This window comes from Ambystoma mexicanum, chromosome 9 (assembly GCF_040938575.1).
Source record: "Ambystoma mexicanum isolate Mex_15411 chromosome 9, UKY_AmexF1_1, whole genome shotgun sequence".
Taxonomy (NCBI): Eukaryota; Metazoa; Chordata; class Amphibia; order Caudata; family Ambystomatidae; genus Ambystoma; species Ambystoma mexicanum.
In genome coordinates, this window is record NC_090931.1 from 294913026 (window position 1) to 294929567 (window position 16542).

The window sequence follows — 16542 nt, forward strand, 5'->3', positions numbered from 1 at the left end:
TTGTGTGGAAGGGCTTCTAGACAGAAGAGCGAGGACCATATATTGAAGGTTCTGGCAAGCATATTTGAAAGTCTGCTTCTTTGACATAAAAACGGTTGGCTGTTTTGTACAACTCAAAGGTGTGCCTGCTCATTTATGAATAACAATTTCACAAGCCTTTGTTTTCGGTGAATTTAAAGCATTAAAATAGAAAAGAGAACAGTGGTCGAAGTGAGCGGGAGCGGTCGGGAGCGGTGCTCCTGTACTTTTTTAAATGACCTTTTACAGCTCCTATACTTTTATTATAAAAAGAAACCGTTCTGGAACTGTTTCGTTTTAAAATAAAAGTGTAGGAAGAAGTTGAAACGTGCACTTTCAGTGCACTGCACTGAACGTTTCCTTAAACAGCAGGTGTAAGTGTTTGGGGGGGTGTATTGTGTGTGGGAGGGGACGTGGTGATGGGGTTTCTGGGGAGTGGGTGCAGGCCAACAGAGAACAAAGCTCCACTACTTCTTTTCGTACACTTCGACCACTGAAAGAGAAACCCAGAAAAAGTATTTTAAGATCATGTCAATTACTTCCCTTGTTGATGGAGACAATGAAGCAACAATCATTAACATTTTGCACAATACGCTTCTATATCATTTTGTTTTTCAAAGTTTACATGTTGGGTTATACAATTTGTCTACTTTCCAAGTCCGTTCTATACAATGTGATTATTTTAGTTCATTGTAAGTGCTGAAAAAGAAAGTGCTCAAGTGCAGAAAAATCTCGGAGTGTGTAAAAATCCCAGCTTCAAATCTTAACCAATGTGTGATGCTAGCCTTCCCATTCAATCTTGTATTGCCTAACCTATCAAAATTGCCAGTCTCTTAAAGCTTTCAAAATTGTCGGCATTTATAGTTATTTCGTTCTCATGGTTTCACTGGCTATAGTGCTGCTTCCTCTATAAAAATAGTAGGCACATCAAATCCACTTGTTTCTTTGCTATATAATGATAATTCTGCTTGAAAATCATGTCCCTCTTATAATCTCAATCTGTCTGGATAAGGACACCTCTCTGGTAGCTTCTAATCTCCATTCACTATCTACTATATGATATGTGTAGTTTACTCCTTGCATCCACTGTGTCTTCTGTAGCCATGCCTGAGCACTTTTGCATTCTGTGAGACAGCTAATCTGAGTCGTCTGTCTATTCTGGATTATGTGCACATTTTTCATATGATCTGTCCCGCATTTATACTATGGCAGGTATACCTTCCTCGTGGCAGCTATTGATGAAAAGTGTACTATACTTATGATAGACCATAAGTACCCTCCTGATGGACTGCTAATCTTTGCCTTGATATGCTACTTGTTTATCATTCTGATTACAGCAAGTATGAAGAGAGTAAGAGGATTTAAGGGTACCCTTGCCTATTTTGATCGCTGCGAGGAGGCATATCAACCTATGTGTTGTCATCGCAACGTTGGGGGCGCGACCAGGTACTCTGCACCCCTTCATTTCTTGGGTTCGGGGAGGGGGGCCCCAAAGGTGTCTGTGCACTAGGCCCCAAAAGTCCTTAAAATGGCCCTGTTCATGGTTTCACTGTATATGCTGTTGTTTCCACTATAATAGTGAGCATTGATATATTGCACACTACAGGCACGTGTTCCTTTGATTTCTAATGGCAACACTATTTGAAAACCATATCCAACTTCTTCTCTCAGTCAGTCTGGATACATACACCTTCCTGGTAGCTTCTAATCTGCATCCAATGTCCAAGCTATGGAATGTGTAGCTTTCTCATTACTTCCAATTGGTCTCCTCTATCAACGCTTAAGCTCTTTTGCATTCTGTGAAGGAGCTAATGTGAATTCTCTATCTATTCTGGGTTAAATGTACCTTTTACATACAGTCCTGCATTAATACTGCAGGCTGCATACCTTCCTGGATGCTATTGATAAATAGTATCCTGTATCTATGCTAGAACAGAAGTAACTTCGTAGACTGCTAATGTTGACATTCAAATGCTACTTGTTTATCATTCTGAGAATGCTGCAAGGCAGCATATCAACCTATAGGTTGCGATCGCTACAAGGGGGTCGGGGCGCAAGCAGATATTCTTGATCACTTAATTCCTTTGGTTTGGTGGAGGGGGCCCCAAAGATGTCCGTGCCCAGGGCCCCAAAGTGGTTAAGATGGCACTGGTCACGCCATGTGTTATCAGGGCATTTTGCCTGTTGCCAGCCATGGGCGAGCATGATTTGTTCATGCAGTTAACAATGGTTTTCGTCAGGTCTAACACTCTGTAGCCCTTAGCATCCTTTACCCGCCCTCGGTCAAGTTCAGGTCGAAATTTAATCGGATGACATTTCATCCATAAAACGTCCAAGCACGTACAATGCAATAAATAAATATAATACAGATTGCATCTCAAATATATACTTGTAAAAAACCCCTAAAATTACTTTGCAATTCAATCATTAAAAATCATGTTCACACATTATTATACATAAAACAAAAATCTATTTCCTTTAATCTTCAAACTAGACAGACTTTTTATTTTTCTGCGACTTAAGTGCATGGTGCTAGCTAATGAACATCATTGTTTTTCCCCCAGATGAAGCTTATGTATCAAACTCCTGAAATGTGCTCCTTTGGGGAGTCCTCTACAAAGCCAAAATGTATCCAGGGTTATGGCACGTTGACCGTCACTTTGCTTGTCTGCAGCAAAGCATAATGGGCCTCATTACAAGTGTGCCGGTCCAGAAACAACGGTGCCAGTAATGGACACTATGGGTTTGCCTGCCGGAGCCGCTGTGCCCGACAAGGCTGACCCTGCTGGGCACAGCAGCCACGGTAGGCAAGCCGTCACGGAAGCACCGGCACCAACGATGCCCGGACTTCCATGGTCTCCATTCCCATAGAGGAATGAGGACTTACAAATTACCAGCGCCGGACTGCCGGGGTTGTAATCCCCCAGTATTACTGGGAAGTCAGGTGCCAGTAATTATTTTCAGGTCCGGGGGCAACCTGCCGGTTTCACCGGCAGGGTTGCCGCCGGATCCGTAATGAGGGCCAATGTCTGTGCCACTGAAAAATGTTAGGGTTGCTTTAGCCATGTTCAATGTCTGGCTGAAAGCTAAACCAACTTAGTTGTTTCAAAGACACCTGTCCCGAGAAAGGGTTTTTGTTCTAGTGCAGACTGTTATTCATAATGGCTTTCATGTACTGTCCCTTGCATTTATAAAATATTTCAATTGTATATTTAAAAACGATTAATTTGTTCAAGTAAGCTGGAAGTCCAAGCCAAACATTGCATTTTTGGCTTTACTCATGTAGAATGATTGCAACTTTGTCCACCTTTGGTCAGTGTTTAGCATCTAGAATTTGCCACCATTAACGAGAACTGCTATACGGAGCGCACCTGGCCTCTATTATGTGCACTTTTCCATTTCTTTAAAGAATTGCTAACTTTCCATATTTTGCAAATATTGGGGCAGCCAGTTCACAAAAGCCATTCCCTTGCAACAACTTATCTCCCACCAAAGGAGGCCTGGCAGAAATTTGGAACCACCATTCACAACTCCTGATCACCCAAAGCTGTAAATTAGATCTACAATGTTTTAGATTTTAGAGGGCTGTACCAGCAAAGGATTTATAAAAACATAGCTCTTTCATGTATTGTTAAAAAGTGCAGTTGCTTGCAATCAGGCTTGCTACTGCTGCATTTTTGCAACTCTTTGCACTGGCTGCATTCAATGTATCAGATAAATTGACATGCCTAGAATACAAATTAGAACGTTCTGACTGATCCATACGCGGGATCATCCCCATTATCCAGTTACAGGTATTAGGACCTGGTATTTTGAACACCTCCATTGATGCCGATAGACTCTTCACTACATACTACTGCTGTTTGACCACATTTAAGGTCCATCTTGTGGGTGGTGCTGTACTTTACCAATTTTGGATTGGAACGTTGCAATAAGAATAATATACGCAGTATTTTTCCTACAAGGAGAGCCTTATATACATCTTGCCAGGGAAATACTAAAAGATTTATTTGCCTTGAGGACGACCGAATGGTCGAAACACGTGTCGGCTGTAACAAGAATAAATCACCATTCACACAATTGGATGGCTGTCATTTTTCTTGCAAGCATTTGGTATCCGTACCATTTTCAAAGAATTGAACATTTGAACATAGTCTTCTGCACTGTACAGCTACACAACCTTTATTATTTTGACAAAATAGAGCTGCTCTATGTAGTAGCAGGGAGCTTATGATGGTGCTGACTCACTGGCATGGTGTGGCTGACACCAACATAGGAAAATGGCACAATTTCTGTAAACTATTCAGGATATCTCATGTTATAAGATCAATACAATATGATCTCAATATTGATAAAGAACTTCAGGTGTTTTTAGTATATTAAAACCTTGAATAATTGCTAATGGCCCCTTTCACCCAGCCTCTTCAGAGTTCTGTTTCATTGCTACCATATACTTTGATGGTATGAAAAATGTCATATGGCATGGAGACTGGTAAAAGATTTTGTTTGGCCATTACTATTGTTGACACAGTGAGGCAAGGCATTACCTATTGGTACCGGGGGTAAATGGAAGTCAGTTTATCTGTTCACCATTATCGATACTGATGTTTACTTTTTGAGACTTGCCTGTAGCATTCCCTGATAAGGAGTGCAACATGTAAAAAAATACAAAGGCATGGGCACTTCAGTATTTGTTGTTTATTCTCATCATCACCTTACAGAAACCTGTTCCGTACACATTTATTTTATGTTACGCTTTCTCAAAGTGGGGCAGTTCTGCCAGAACGTCATTTATTTCTATCTACGTGAACGCAACCAATAAATGTAGATTTGCTATTGGCCAAGATGAAGTACCTTGGCTGAAGCATGTTGACCAGCCCCTGTGCTATTTTAAATACATTGATCATTCTATTTCTGGCATTCTGTCCTTTGTGTGTGTTCTATTCTCATGCACATAGTTGCAGGAGTCCAGTTTGGAGGATGCTTAGGGTGTAACTATTATGTGAAATCCATTGGAAGGCATGTAAAGCGTGATGCTGGAGCGAGGGCATAGGGATTGAAATCTTTTGGAGGACTTGGAATTTGCGTATATGTGTGGGGGGCAGGAAAGCAACATGTTCCCCTTGCCAGAGTGCCCATTTCTTATGCAGGCACTTGGAAAGGATGTGCGGCAGATTCGCTTTGCTACTTTGGATGCAACAGTCCAAACGTCCTTACGGTTTTCACACAGTTTGCTAGAATCCAGAAACATCCTGAGTGTGTTGGAAAAGGAGCGGAGGTCATGCGTGCGGTGAGGCAGCTCCATATATACTGACCCCCTACATCATGTCCAGCATGGGGCACGTCACGCATCTGGGCAGAGCTGATGTGGAGTGGTGCTGTGCACCCTGGTGGTGCAAAGGTTTCCGGAGACAGTTGGCGCTGAAGATAGAATATCAAAGATGACTAATTTGCGGGAGGAAGGAACCCATTTGAAGGGAGGGCATACTCTGCGTGTACAATGTCTCTTGGGCTATGCTTTTTCACACAAAGCAATGAATGTGTTCCTCTACATTTGTTTTACTTGCCCCATAGAAGAGTTTGAATATTTGTTTCAAATTTTTGTGTCAAACCAAATGTGCATTGACTTGTTTGGAGGTGCTTATTAAAAAAAACAAAAAACTATATCCAGGGATACAGCACACATACTATTATGTGGTGAACATGGGCTCCTGATATGCACAGGAAACAGACAGGCTTGCCCTAGCCTGCTGATGAAGGTCCTCGACCACCAGACCATGTCAGGTTATCAACGTATCTTTGACTATTCTAATAATGCCCTCCTTTAGATTAGTTGTATATAGATGTGCCTCAAATTAAACTTTGTGCAAGTCCTGAATGCACAATATAGTTTGACCCTCGTGGATAACACTATGGGGCACTAGGCAGTGGTTGGTGGCATTTGAGAAAAAAGTAGGGTTTAAGCACTGTCACACTTTGAAGAATGCTTGATTATGAAGCCCTGAAATGTGCTCTACCCTATGAGTTAGAAGCCACGAGTTCCTCTGGGATTACTTTTGCTCTTTTTAGGAGCTATGTGATCTTAACCATAACTTACTCCTGGTGACCACTGTTCGGTTCCCAAAAAAGTAAGTAGGAGTAACTCTGACTTACTTCCAAATTATTAGCATTAATTCAGGAGTAAGCCAGAGTTACCTTTAATACATTTTTGTGAATAGGTCATATAGTGCCCAACCCTTATGAGAGCATTCACAAGTACTTGTATTTCTACACCGGCCATATGTGGAATACACAAGCCTGTTTTACAAGGTGCCATGGTAGTAGCTAGTATAGGTTATCAAGCTTTTCAAGTAGGAGGCCTAGTTTGTAATACATACCAACATCTGTCATGCTGCAGTCCAGTGGCTTCTTTACCAATTAATTACATACAAGGGTGACACTCGTTCTCTCTTCTCCACCTGAGGCCTGTCTGGTATGGCTTAGGGTGGGGGAGATCCTCTGCCAAACTCTTTTTGTGTCCCCCTGGACTCGATCTTCAAGCAGCTGAAACCTAGCTCAGACAACTCGCTCAGTGGGCTCGGTTTTACTCGAATTGCCTCCGGCTAGCAGCAGGAGGGAATCCAGCATGATTATCTGGTTAGTGGCCCGCATAACTTCCAGACACTGCTGTACACCTCTCAAGGTCATCGCACATCGACAACATCACCTAATGTAATAGCACAACCACACTAGTAGCTGCCTCCATGGAAGTTCTGCTAGCCAATAAGGGAAGCTTTCATGACTTATTTTGATAACGTTTCATTCTGGCCAAAACACTAAAAAGTATACATTTGTGCCATAAATCACTATCACTCACCCTTATATTTTAGTTTCCCTTCATATTGTGAATTAAGTCTGTACTTTTTTGTTTCCCCGACTATTCCTGCTCTTCCCCTATTTCCATGGTCTGATTTGTTTTTCGCCCCACAGTCTTGCTGCCACCCTGGGTGGGGTAACAATTAGCCTCTACTGTGAGAAATCTGAGGGCATTTTCGCATTTAGCCCTCCTAGAACCCTCCCTTAGGTAACCAAGAGAAAGACAAGGCTGCCAGAACCCGACCCCAGGGGTGCATCTATGAGGGAGGGTAATTTGGGTTGAAAGTGCCTTAAGAACAGGAATGGGGTGCCAGGGGGTGAAACATGGTATTCCCCTTTTTCCAGCACTGACCTACCTTACCCCTCCTCAGCCTTCATGGGGTACTCCCACTCATACCCTGTCTTTTCCACTAAAATTACACAAAGTACTGGGAAGAGGAAGATGCTGCAAAGAGTAATGCAGATTACCTACAGAAACACCACTATAGTACTGGCGCTAAGAAGAGGGATCTGGAGGAATACCAAACTAAATGTCAGGCGTGTCCCAGTGATTGGAATCCGGCAAGCCAGGCTAAAGACTCACTCCTGCAGGCCCTTCATAGGGCTCAGGTGTATAAAAGGGGGAGTACAAATGATCAGAGGAAGTCAGGAGAAGCAGAGCAAAAGCCGACCCATACAGTTGGGGGTCGTATGGAAGCAGAAAGCCGAGACACTGGGAGCTGCCGAAGAGGAGCGTCCCGTGAAGCGTGGCGAAGGAACAGAGCTGGCGAGGAGTAGAAGATGCAGGAAGAAGGCAGTGGTGTGGAGAAGCTACCCCTTTCCTGTCTGCTCAAGGTACTTGTTCCCCTGTGGCGAGTGGCCGATCCAGGAGTGTCTGAGGGCCTTTAGAGCAACCAGCGAGTTCCCAACCCGGTGCGTGAATAAATGAACTTTGAAGTGGGAGGGAAATACAAAGTAACAATAACTGTGTGTGAACGAGAGCACGATCATGAAGTAAAATGAATATTTAAAGGTACAGAAGCAAAGGGGAAGGTATAAAAAGTAACAAATGGATCACGTGCGAATGAAAGCATGTTCGTGAAAGTCCCCGATCAGTATACCGAACATTTAAAGTCATATAAACAGAAAGAAAAGTATACACAGCAACGGAATGGCCGTGTGTAAGGAACGACAAGTTGGAGAAGGTCTCCAAGCTTTGGGAAATATATTGCAACACAGAGTGAATGAATTGGAAGAAAGCAACTAAAGTAAATTGAAGAGAACCCATGAAGGGGTCAGGGGGAGCACCTGGTTCGGTCGACTGGTAATGGGTGGGCCGTGCGGTCTGACAACTGCGCCCAGACCAGAGAGCCCCAACCAGTTTATGAACAGTGTTAGAAATTGAAAGCAAGTGCTAAGAGAAGTACTATTGAACTTGGGGAAGGGAAGCCTGAGATCCAGTGGTATATTGCAAATCAAAGTGCTCCAGTGTGTTTTAAACTAGGGGAAGGGAACCCTGAGAACATTGTGAACAATTTTGGTCAAAGGTGTTTTGGACTCGGGGGAAGGGAGCCCAGAGATTAGGTGGAACATTGTGGCTAATGTTATAAGGAAGACCCAAGACTTGGTGAAACATTGAAGCAAACAGTTGGTGGAACTATGTTGAAACTTTGTGAAAATAACTGGAAGAAACTCAGAACTTTAAGTTGAACACTGTTTAGTTTGTTGAGAATATCCCTGCACTATGTTTAGATAGATGTGAGGTCAAGTATAGCTTTTGACACAGGCAGACTTTTTGATTTGGACTTGACTTTCCTTAGTTGCATCAGTTGAGGGATAACCCATTATAGATATAGGGCAAGTTAGGCATTACTCCACCGTGACATTAAATACGTCTTGTGGAAACTTGAAAGCTGTTGTCTGTGTCATCTCTGATACCACGCCTGCCTCACACTACACGGACAAGGCTCAGTGCTTTAAGATTGCTACAGTGGTGATGTGTGCAGTATAAAAGACTAATAGTATAACATAACATTTGCTCATACTATGTGATCTTGTGCCTTTGTTCCTTTTTGTGGTTAAAATTGGGAGCTCTTTGGAACACAAGCAACACTATCATTAAGTTCTCTTTCATTTTATCCTGTTGGCTCTCAGAGGTAATTGCATTCGTAGTTTTACAGTATACAAGTATCATCCCTCACTAAACCAGGTCCCAACTCCAGGCGTTTTCCATTCTGTGCCAATTTCTCTGTCTGTTTATGTCAAAGTAATACAAATTATTTCTCTCTTCTACCTTCAGGTTAGGGGGAATTCCAGTTGGTGTGGTTGCTGTTGAAACCAGAACGGTGGAGTTGTGTATACCTGCAGATCCCGCTAACCTAGACTCTGAGGCTAAGGTAGGTTGATTTCTTAAGGCAGAACTCATGGGCTGTTGAGGTAAGCCCACTCCCATGAGTAGAAAAGGCCCTTCTGAGGAGTTGTAGGTGCCACAAGTATTCATTGCTGTAGCTCGAGACCCAATTAAGGAGCATACGATGCATACATCTGTTGTCAGTCCAAAGGTTGTGCTAAAATGTATGTTAAGTTCTCATACATCACATGGGACCGATTAATGCAAGACTGTAATTGAATTTGAAACTGAAGAAAATTCAGAAAGGGCCACTTCTTGTGATTTTTCTTTTTTTTTAATAGAACCGAAGGTGATCTTGAGTAAAATGCAAATAAGTGTAGTTTTGTGCCTAGACCAGCTAAGGCGGGTGAGAAGTTCTACTTTACCTTAAGCGAGGCACAACAAGAAGGTTTTGGGACCAAGCAAACAGGTTATTCTGGGTTGTATGCTTTAAAATTAGTGTTGAAGAAAGTCTGACGAGCGTGGTTAAAAAAAGACTGAGACATTTGAGTGCCTTTTGGTTTCAAGCAAAGAGTTATGGGTACATCTCCAATGCTTTGTTGGATCATAGAGATAACCTTCCCCGAAGCTCTAAGACTCACAAGATCTTGAAGAAGACTCAATGGTGTCAGTCAGGGGAAGTAATCTTCCATGGCAACATAGGAAGATAACAATACAGATGTAATGCGATCCTTTGAGGGTGAAGAAATAACCACTTGAGTGAGATGCTGTAAATACTCAAAGCAGAATCAATAAATGTGAGTTAGATTCTTGGCAATTGTTTGGCCTTGTGCATGTCCCCCATGCCCTTTTTCATACTTTTTTCTCAAGTTGTTGTAGATGTGATGTAGTGATGAAGTTGTCAGCAGTAGAACCGGGTGTGAGTTCTGATCCACTCACTCTTGTTGACTAAAATTGTGTACTCCTGGGCAGATCACTTCTTCCCAATTTGTGCAGTTTTCCTCATCTTATAAACGTTGGGAGAGTTTGCAGCACATACATAACCACAGCATTAAGCACTGGACAAGAACTGGATGGGTGCATACATTATAATTTAATATATAAGTTACTCGCTGTAGTGATTAACGTAGTCCCTTTTCCTCCATACTGCAAGGGCGTCCCTTCCAAGGGGCGGGAGACGGAACCTTTTTCACTAGAAAAAAACCTTCTTCCCCTTTAAATTTAGAGTCGCGCGGCACTGGGAGCATGCGCTGCCCTGACTCCACCCTCCGGCACCACAACTCAGACCCCGTAGACGTGTCGACAATAGAAAAACATTGCCTAATGACACCAGTTTTATTAGGGGGGAGGTTGGTGGGACGTATGGAGGAAAGGAGACTACGTTAGTCACTACGTTGAGTAACTTATAATTACTCTTACATCCCGTCCCCTTTCCTCCATACTGCATGGGCGATTACATCTGAGTGTAGCCCCAGGGTGGAGAGAAGACCCTCCTTCAAGCAAACCGGTTTCTAAGAACCGCTGTCCGAAAGCCGCGTCTGATCTAGAACCAGCTTCCAAACAGTAGTGCTTGCAGAAAGCCGAAGGGGTGGCCATTCTTATGACTTGCCAGGGGACACTGGAAAGCGATGGCCGTTACCTTGGCTCTGAATGCGTGGGGGTGCATGCTGGCCGGCAGTGGTTTATGCTGTCCCTCGTAAGCTTCTTTGATGGCCGAGACCATCTAACTGGCGATGGAGGCCTTAAAGGCCTGACACCCCGATCTTGATACGCCGAAGGTGACAAAAAGTGCGTCCGACTTGCGGAAGCCCTTGGTCGTGTTCAAGTAGAATTTCAGGGCACGTTGACATCAAGGCAGTGTAGAACTCTTTGTGCCTCGTCCTTAGACTCGGCAAAAACGTAGATAGCACTATTTCCTCGTTCAGATGGAATGCGGAAGGCACCTTGGGCAAGTATGCAGGGTGTGTCTGCAGGACTACTTTATCCCTGTGAAACGTAGTATATGGCTCTGAGGCGACCAGCGCCTGGATTTCGCTCATTCTACTACGAGCCGAGGTGAGGCCGACTAGCAAGGCTGTCCTAATGCTAACCAGCCTGATGTCCACGGACGCCATTGGTTCAAATGGTGTGTGCGCCAGGGCACCCAGAACTATGTTGAGGCCCCACACGGGGTGAGGCTTCTTGATGGGCAGGTAGAGCCTGGCGAGTCCTGTCAAATGTTTCCTGACAATCGGGTTGGAGGAGGAAAAGATCTCCTCCTCTGAGTTTCTGTAAGCCCCAATGGCTGCCAAGTAAGTGCGGCAAATGTCCACCTGCACGCCAGACTGGGTGAGGTGCTCCGAGAAGGAGAGCACGTCGTCCAAGGTACATGCAAAGGGGTTGATACCCTTAGAGTCTGCCCAGTGGCATAACCTGGTCCACTTGCTCTTATACTGGGCCCTGGTAGGACTGCTCCTGGTGCCCTGTATGATCTGTAGATTAGCCTGGGAGAGGTTGAGGTGACCTAGCGTTACCTGTTCAGGAACCACACTGTGAGGGCTAGTTTATGTGGCACGAGGTGGAAGACCCTGCCCCCTGCTGCACCAGAAGATGTGCTGTGCCCATCGGGAGGCGAATGGGCAGCCCCTTCGAGAGGCTGAATAGCTCTGAGAACCATGGCCTGGCCGATGCTGAGATGACGAGATTCCTTGATCTTGCATATCTCCCTGTGTATCAGTGGGGTGGGCAGGAAGGCGTTTGCTGTCATTTCATCCCACTGAATCTGGAATGCATCGCCCAGGGAGCCAGGGCCCTGACCCTGCCAGGAAGCGAACAGTCGCCACTTCAACTGCCACTCCTAGTTGTCCGCCCCCAATCTGCTGAGGCTGTCAGCCTCCAGGTTGGATTCCCCCAGCAGTTGGCCAGCCGTGTGGTAGATGTTGTTCTCCAGGGCCTGTTCCCACATGCTGACTGTGAGCCTGCACAGTGGGGGAGGGGGGAGGGATCTGGTACCCCCCTGCTTGTTGATGCAGGAGGGATCTGGTACCGCCCTGCTTGTTGATGCAGAGCATGCTGGTCGAGTTGTCTGTCTGAATGAGGACGACCTTGCCCTCGATAACCGAAAGGAAGGCTCTGAGCGCCAGCCAGATCGCCTTCAGTTCCAGCCAATTGATGTGGTATTCCTGCTCCTGCCGGTTCCAGTTGCCATGGACGCAGTGGTTGTCCATAGTGGCCCCCCAACTCTCGAGAGAGGAGTCCGTGGTGATGGTGACCTGAGGGATAGGTTGCCGGAAAGGCTTGCCCAGCCGAAGGTTGCAATACCTGGACCACCATGTGAGGTCCGGGTGTAGTGATGGAGGAACGTTGATCATCTCCGACTGAGAGGCATGCTCGATCCTCCTCATCCTGAGTCAAGTGTGGAGGACGGCCAAGAGGACTGCTGCCATGAGACCCAGTAGGTGTTGGTACCACAAGGCTGCGGTCACTTCTCTGCTGAGGAAGTGCGCAGTGGCCCTCCTGAGGGGCGTAATCTTGTCCTCCGAGGGAAAAACTCTCTCGGAGCACGTGTCCCAAATGAGACCCAATGAGGTCAGTCTCTGCGTGGGCTGCAGCTGAGGTTGAGTGAAAAACCCAGCTTGTGCAGTGTGTTCATAAGAGCATGGGAAGTATAGTGCACTGCTTCCGGAGATGTCGCCCTGACGAGCCAGTCGTCAAGGTACGGGTAGATGTGGTGGCCCTGTCACCTGAGGAGGGCCGCCACAGTGTTCATCAGCCTGGTAAAGACCCTGGGGGCCGAGTTGAGGCCAAAAGGAAGCACCTTGTGTTGGAAATGGTAGCCCATGATCCTGAATCGTAGAAAAGAACGACGAGGCTGCCAGATCGGGACGTGTCCTTCAGATCCAGGGAGCACATCCAGTCTCCCTTGCACAATGTCACTGCTATAAAAGCTGGCGTAACCATCTTGAAATTTTGTAGAGGTAAGGAGATGTTGAGGGTGGAAAGGTCCAGCACAACTCTCTGGCCCGCCTGGTCCTCCTTCTGAATGGTGAAAATCCTGGAGTAAAAGCCCAAGCCTCGCTGGGAGGCTGGAACTTCCTCCACTGCCTGGTTCTGGACGAGTGACCGGATCTCCGCCAAAAGAGTTGCTGTCCCAACCTGTGGGAGTGGAGGGGAAGAGGGAGGAGAGGCTGGTATAGGGAGGCGGTACCCCGTGGAGACTACCGAGAGGATCCAGGGGTCTGCAAAATTCTGGCACCAGAAATGTGCATGGAGTGCAAGCCTGACCCCCACTGGAGACCCATGGACCCGGAGGGGCGTGTCATGCCTTCTTTCCCTCTGAGGCTGTTGTGGAGGAGGGGGACTGGAAAAAGCCCTTACTCCCTCCACACCCGCTTCTGTTTGCGCAGATGTGTCGGCGAGCGGCCAGGCTGCCCGGACCTCCACTCTTGGAAGCCGCAGAACCCTCCGTATGTACGCCCCTTGTCCGAGCGCTGCAGTGACTGGATGTACGTTTTGGACGTGGTCTTTGTCAAGATGGATAAAGACTTTGCCGTTTGTGAGCTATTTTTCTTTTAGTCCAGCTCCTTGTCCATTGTGGAGTGGAAGAGGTCACCCCCTTCGAACAGAAGATCTAAGATGCGATCTTCGACATCCATGTTGAATGTCGTAGCACAGAGCCAGGCCATTCTTCTCATGTACGTGGCAATGTAGATGGCACGGCCAGAGGTGTCAATGTGGGCCACGGTGGACTCCATGATGTCCTGCGCCACCATCTTGGCCTCTGCCAATCCCGCCTTGAATCGTGATTGGCTCTGTGCCGGAAGCTCTGGGAGAAAATCTGCAATCTCCTGCCAGAGCCTCTGGTTAATGGCTGCCACCATTGCATCCGCGTTGGCTTGACGAAGGTGCAAGGACGCGTTGGAATACAGCTTCTTCCTGTACGCCTCCAAGATCTTCTCCTCCTTGCCTAGCAGCGCCGCAGAGGAGGAGGCTGAGTACGACTGAGGCTTGGAGTATAGTGATGCCGCAGTGATCACCAAGGAGTGTGGCTGAGGATGGGCCGATAGAAAGAGTGTATCCACCTCCATCTGCCTGTACTTGGCGTCCAGGGGCCAGGGGTGTCTGCACCGGAGCCTGTGTTGCCAGAGCCATTGGCGGGAGCACGTCCCTGATGGCGTCCCTGAGGATGTCCCCCCATCCGAGAAGATTTCATGAGCCAGAGGAACCATTCAAAGAACCTGTCCTCGCAGGCCGGGTTGGTGGTAGGCGATATTGACGGGGTAGCGAGGGGCTGCTCGAGCCGTTGCGTGCCCTGCCCATATGGATGCAGTGGGAACCTGCCTTGCGCGAAGGATGGGTAAGCTGTAGGGCACATACCTGGTTGACACCAGTCCCACCTTGACACACGATACTCCACCTGCTGCCTTCCTTGGAGCGGCATCGGCCGGATGTCTGGATTTTCTGGCACGTCGGCCATCTTGTCGAGCTGCCTTCCACTTGCCTGCGTCGTGTTGCTCGGCTCACTGGGCCCTCACCGGTCCAGGACTCTTGAGTGTGGATCATGGGGTCTACCCTATTCCTCCGGCCGAGGCCCGGTAGGCATTTCGCCCTCGGCGGATCTGCCGGTAGAACTCATATAGGCGCCCCCTCGGACATGTTGCCGGTACTAGTGCGTAGCCCCTTGGGTGAAGACCCGGTAAAAGAATCTTCCGGTCCCTCAGCAATGTCCCCGGGAGGATCTACTGACCCCTCAGCCTGGCAGCTGGTAGTTGATTCAGCCTTGGTACTTGTGCTGGTACCAGGACCTGAGCAGTCCCTCCCGCGCGGGTGAGTCCCTGGGAAGGAGTCTCCCTTGTGGGGTGCACTGGAAAAGAGCGGCCCTACCTTGGGCCTGGATCGATGATAGGCGAAGTCCTTTAGGCCCTTTGGAGGCGATCTCTGGAAGAGCTCCCTCTGGAGGCGATCTCTGGAAGAGCTCCCTCCACCTGGCTAGTCTGTTCTTCAGAGACCTTGAGGAAAGTGCGTTGCACGTGGTACAAGCTTGCCAGCCATGGTCTGGGTCAAGGCACCGTAGGCTGAGGGCGTGGGGGTCTTTATTCGGGAAGAACCCGTCGCAGGATGGACACCTGCTGAACCCTGTAGACATGTGCTGGGTAGGAGCGTGACACCTGAGGACTGAGTACCTGAATGATAAAAAGACAAAAAGACAGAAGAGAAGAAGTATTCGTGCGTGGAATTACATGGCCGAAGCCAAACCCAGGAGCGCTGGAGAATTCGGCCTGTTCCCGTCGATGCAGAAAAGGGGACTGAGGTGTGGGGCCGGAGGGCGGAGTCAGGGCAGCACATGCTCCCAGGGCCGCACCCCTGAGTGCCTCTAAATGTAAAGGGGAAGACATTTGTTTTCTGGTGAAAAAGGTTCTGTCTCCCGTCCCTTGGAAGGGACGCCCATGCAGTATGGAGGAAAGGGGACAGGACATAAGAGTATGCTGCATGCTTACAGTGGTACCAAGCATAACATAAATATATTTCATTTAAGACTTTGAATGCATCGTTTTTAAATCAACAAAATAAGGCTCTCTTACGTACCATCACCCTTTTCGAACTTCTATCTACTGTCCTTCGCTCGTGGCGAGCGTAGAGCAAAATATTGTTTTCCTTTGCACTAACTTCCTTGCCTTTCCTTTCAGATAATCCAGCAGGCAGGTCAAGTCTGGTTCCCAGATTCTGCCTTCAAGACGGTGGAGGCCATCAAAGACTTCAATCGTGAAGGTCTTTCCCTCATGGTCTTCGCCAACTGGAGGGGCTTCTCTGGTGGAATGAAAGGTATGTTGGCCCATTGACATGGCACAGATCACATCAGTTGGGTGTTGTGAGAAGTTAAAAGTAGAAACTTTAATATCCCCATCCGGATGCTCCTTTCCTGGTTTTCCTGCCCCACAAATCAGTTACCCCCAGTACCCACTTGCCGCTTTCATTGAATATTTTACTCTATCCACAGTCTACGTTTCAAAGGAACCTTTCTCTTTCCTCTGAAAAATACATTGTTCTCAGACTAGGTCCTGATGCCAATATGACAGCCTGTTCTTAATCAGAATAGGGGACTGGGTCTTTTCGATATGACAGCAGTTGCCAGTTGGCACACAGCTTCATCACTAATCTTCCCAAACTAGAAAATACATATATTGATGGTTCTGGGTGCTCCAAGATGACAGCTGAGATGTTAGTCAAATCAAGAGAGAGGGATTGGTCATTTAAGGTAATAGCTGCTGTTGTAGGTGTCAGGGGGATTATGGTTTGCCAAACTACATATTTCTTTACTGTACTGCATGTCACCCATATCTGCATCTCAATGCTGGCTAAAC

At 46.9% G+C, this 16542-nt stretch overlaps 1 protein-coding gene across 3 annotated transcripts in view; it reads left to right on the top strand.

The window, feature by feature from the left end:
* Nucleotides 1-16542, top strand: part of ACACA (acetyl-CoA carboxylase alpha) — a 1281346-nt gene that overhangs the window by 1045963 nt on the left and 218841 nt on the right. For all 3 annotated transcript variants that reach the window (XM_069614682.1, XM_069614683.1, XM_069614684.1), the window contains 2 exons: nucleotides 9152-9248; nucleotides 15868-16003. In XM_069614682.1, coding sequence (XP_069470783.1) covers nucleotides 9152-9248; nucleotides 15868-16003 — 233 coding nt within the window. The remainder of the gene's footprint in view (nucleotides 1-9151; nucleotides 9249-15867; nucleotides 16004-16542) is intronic.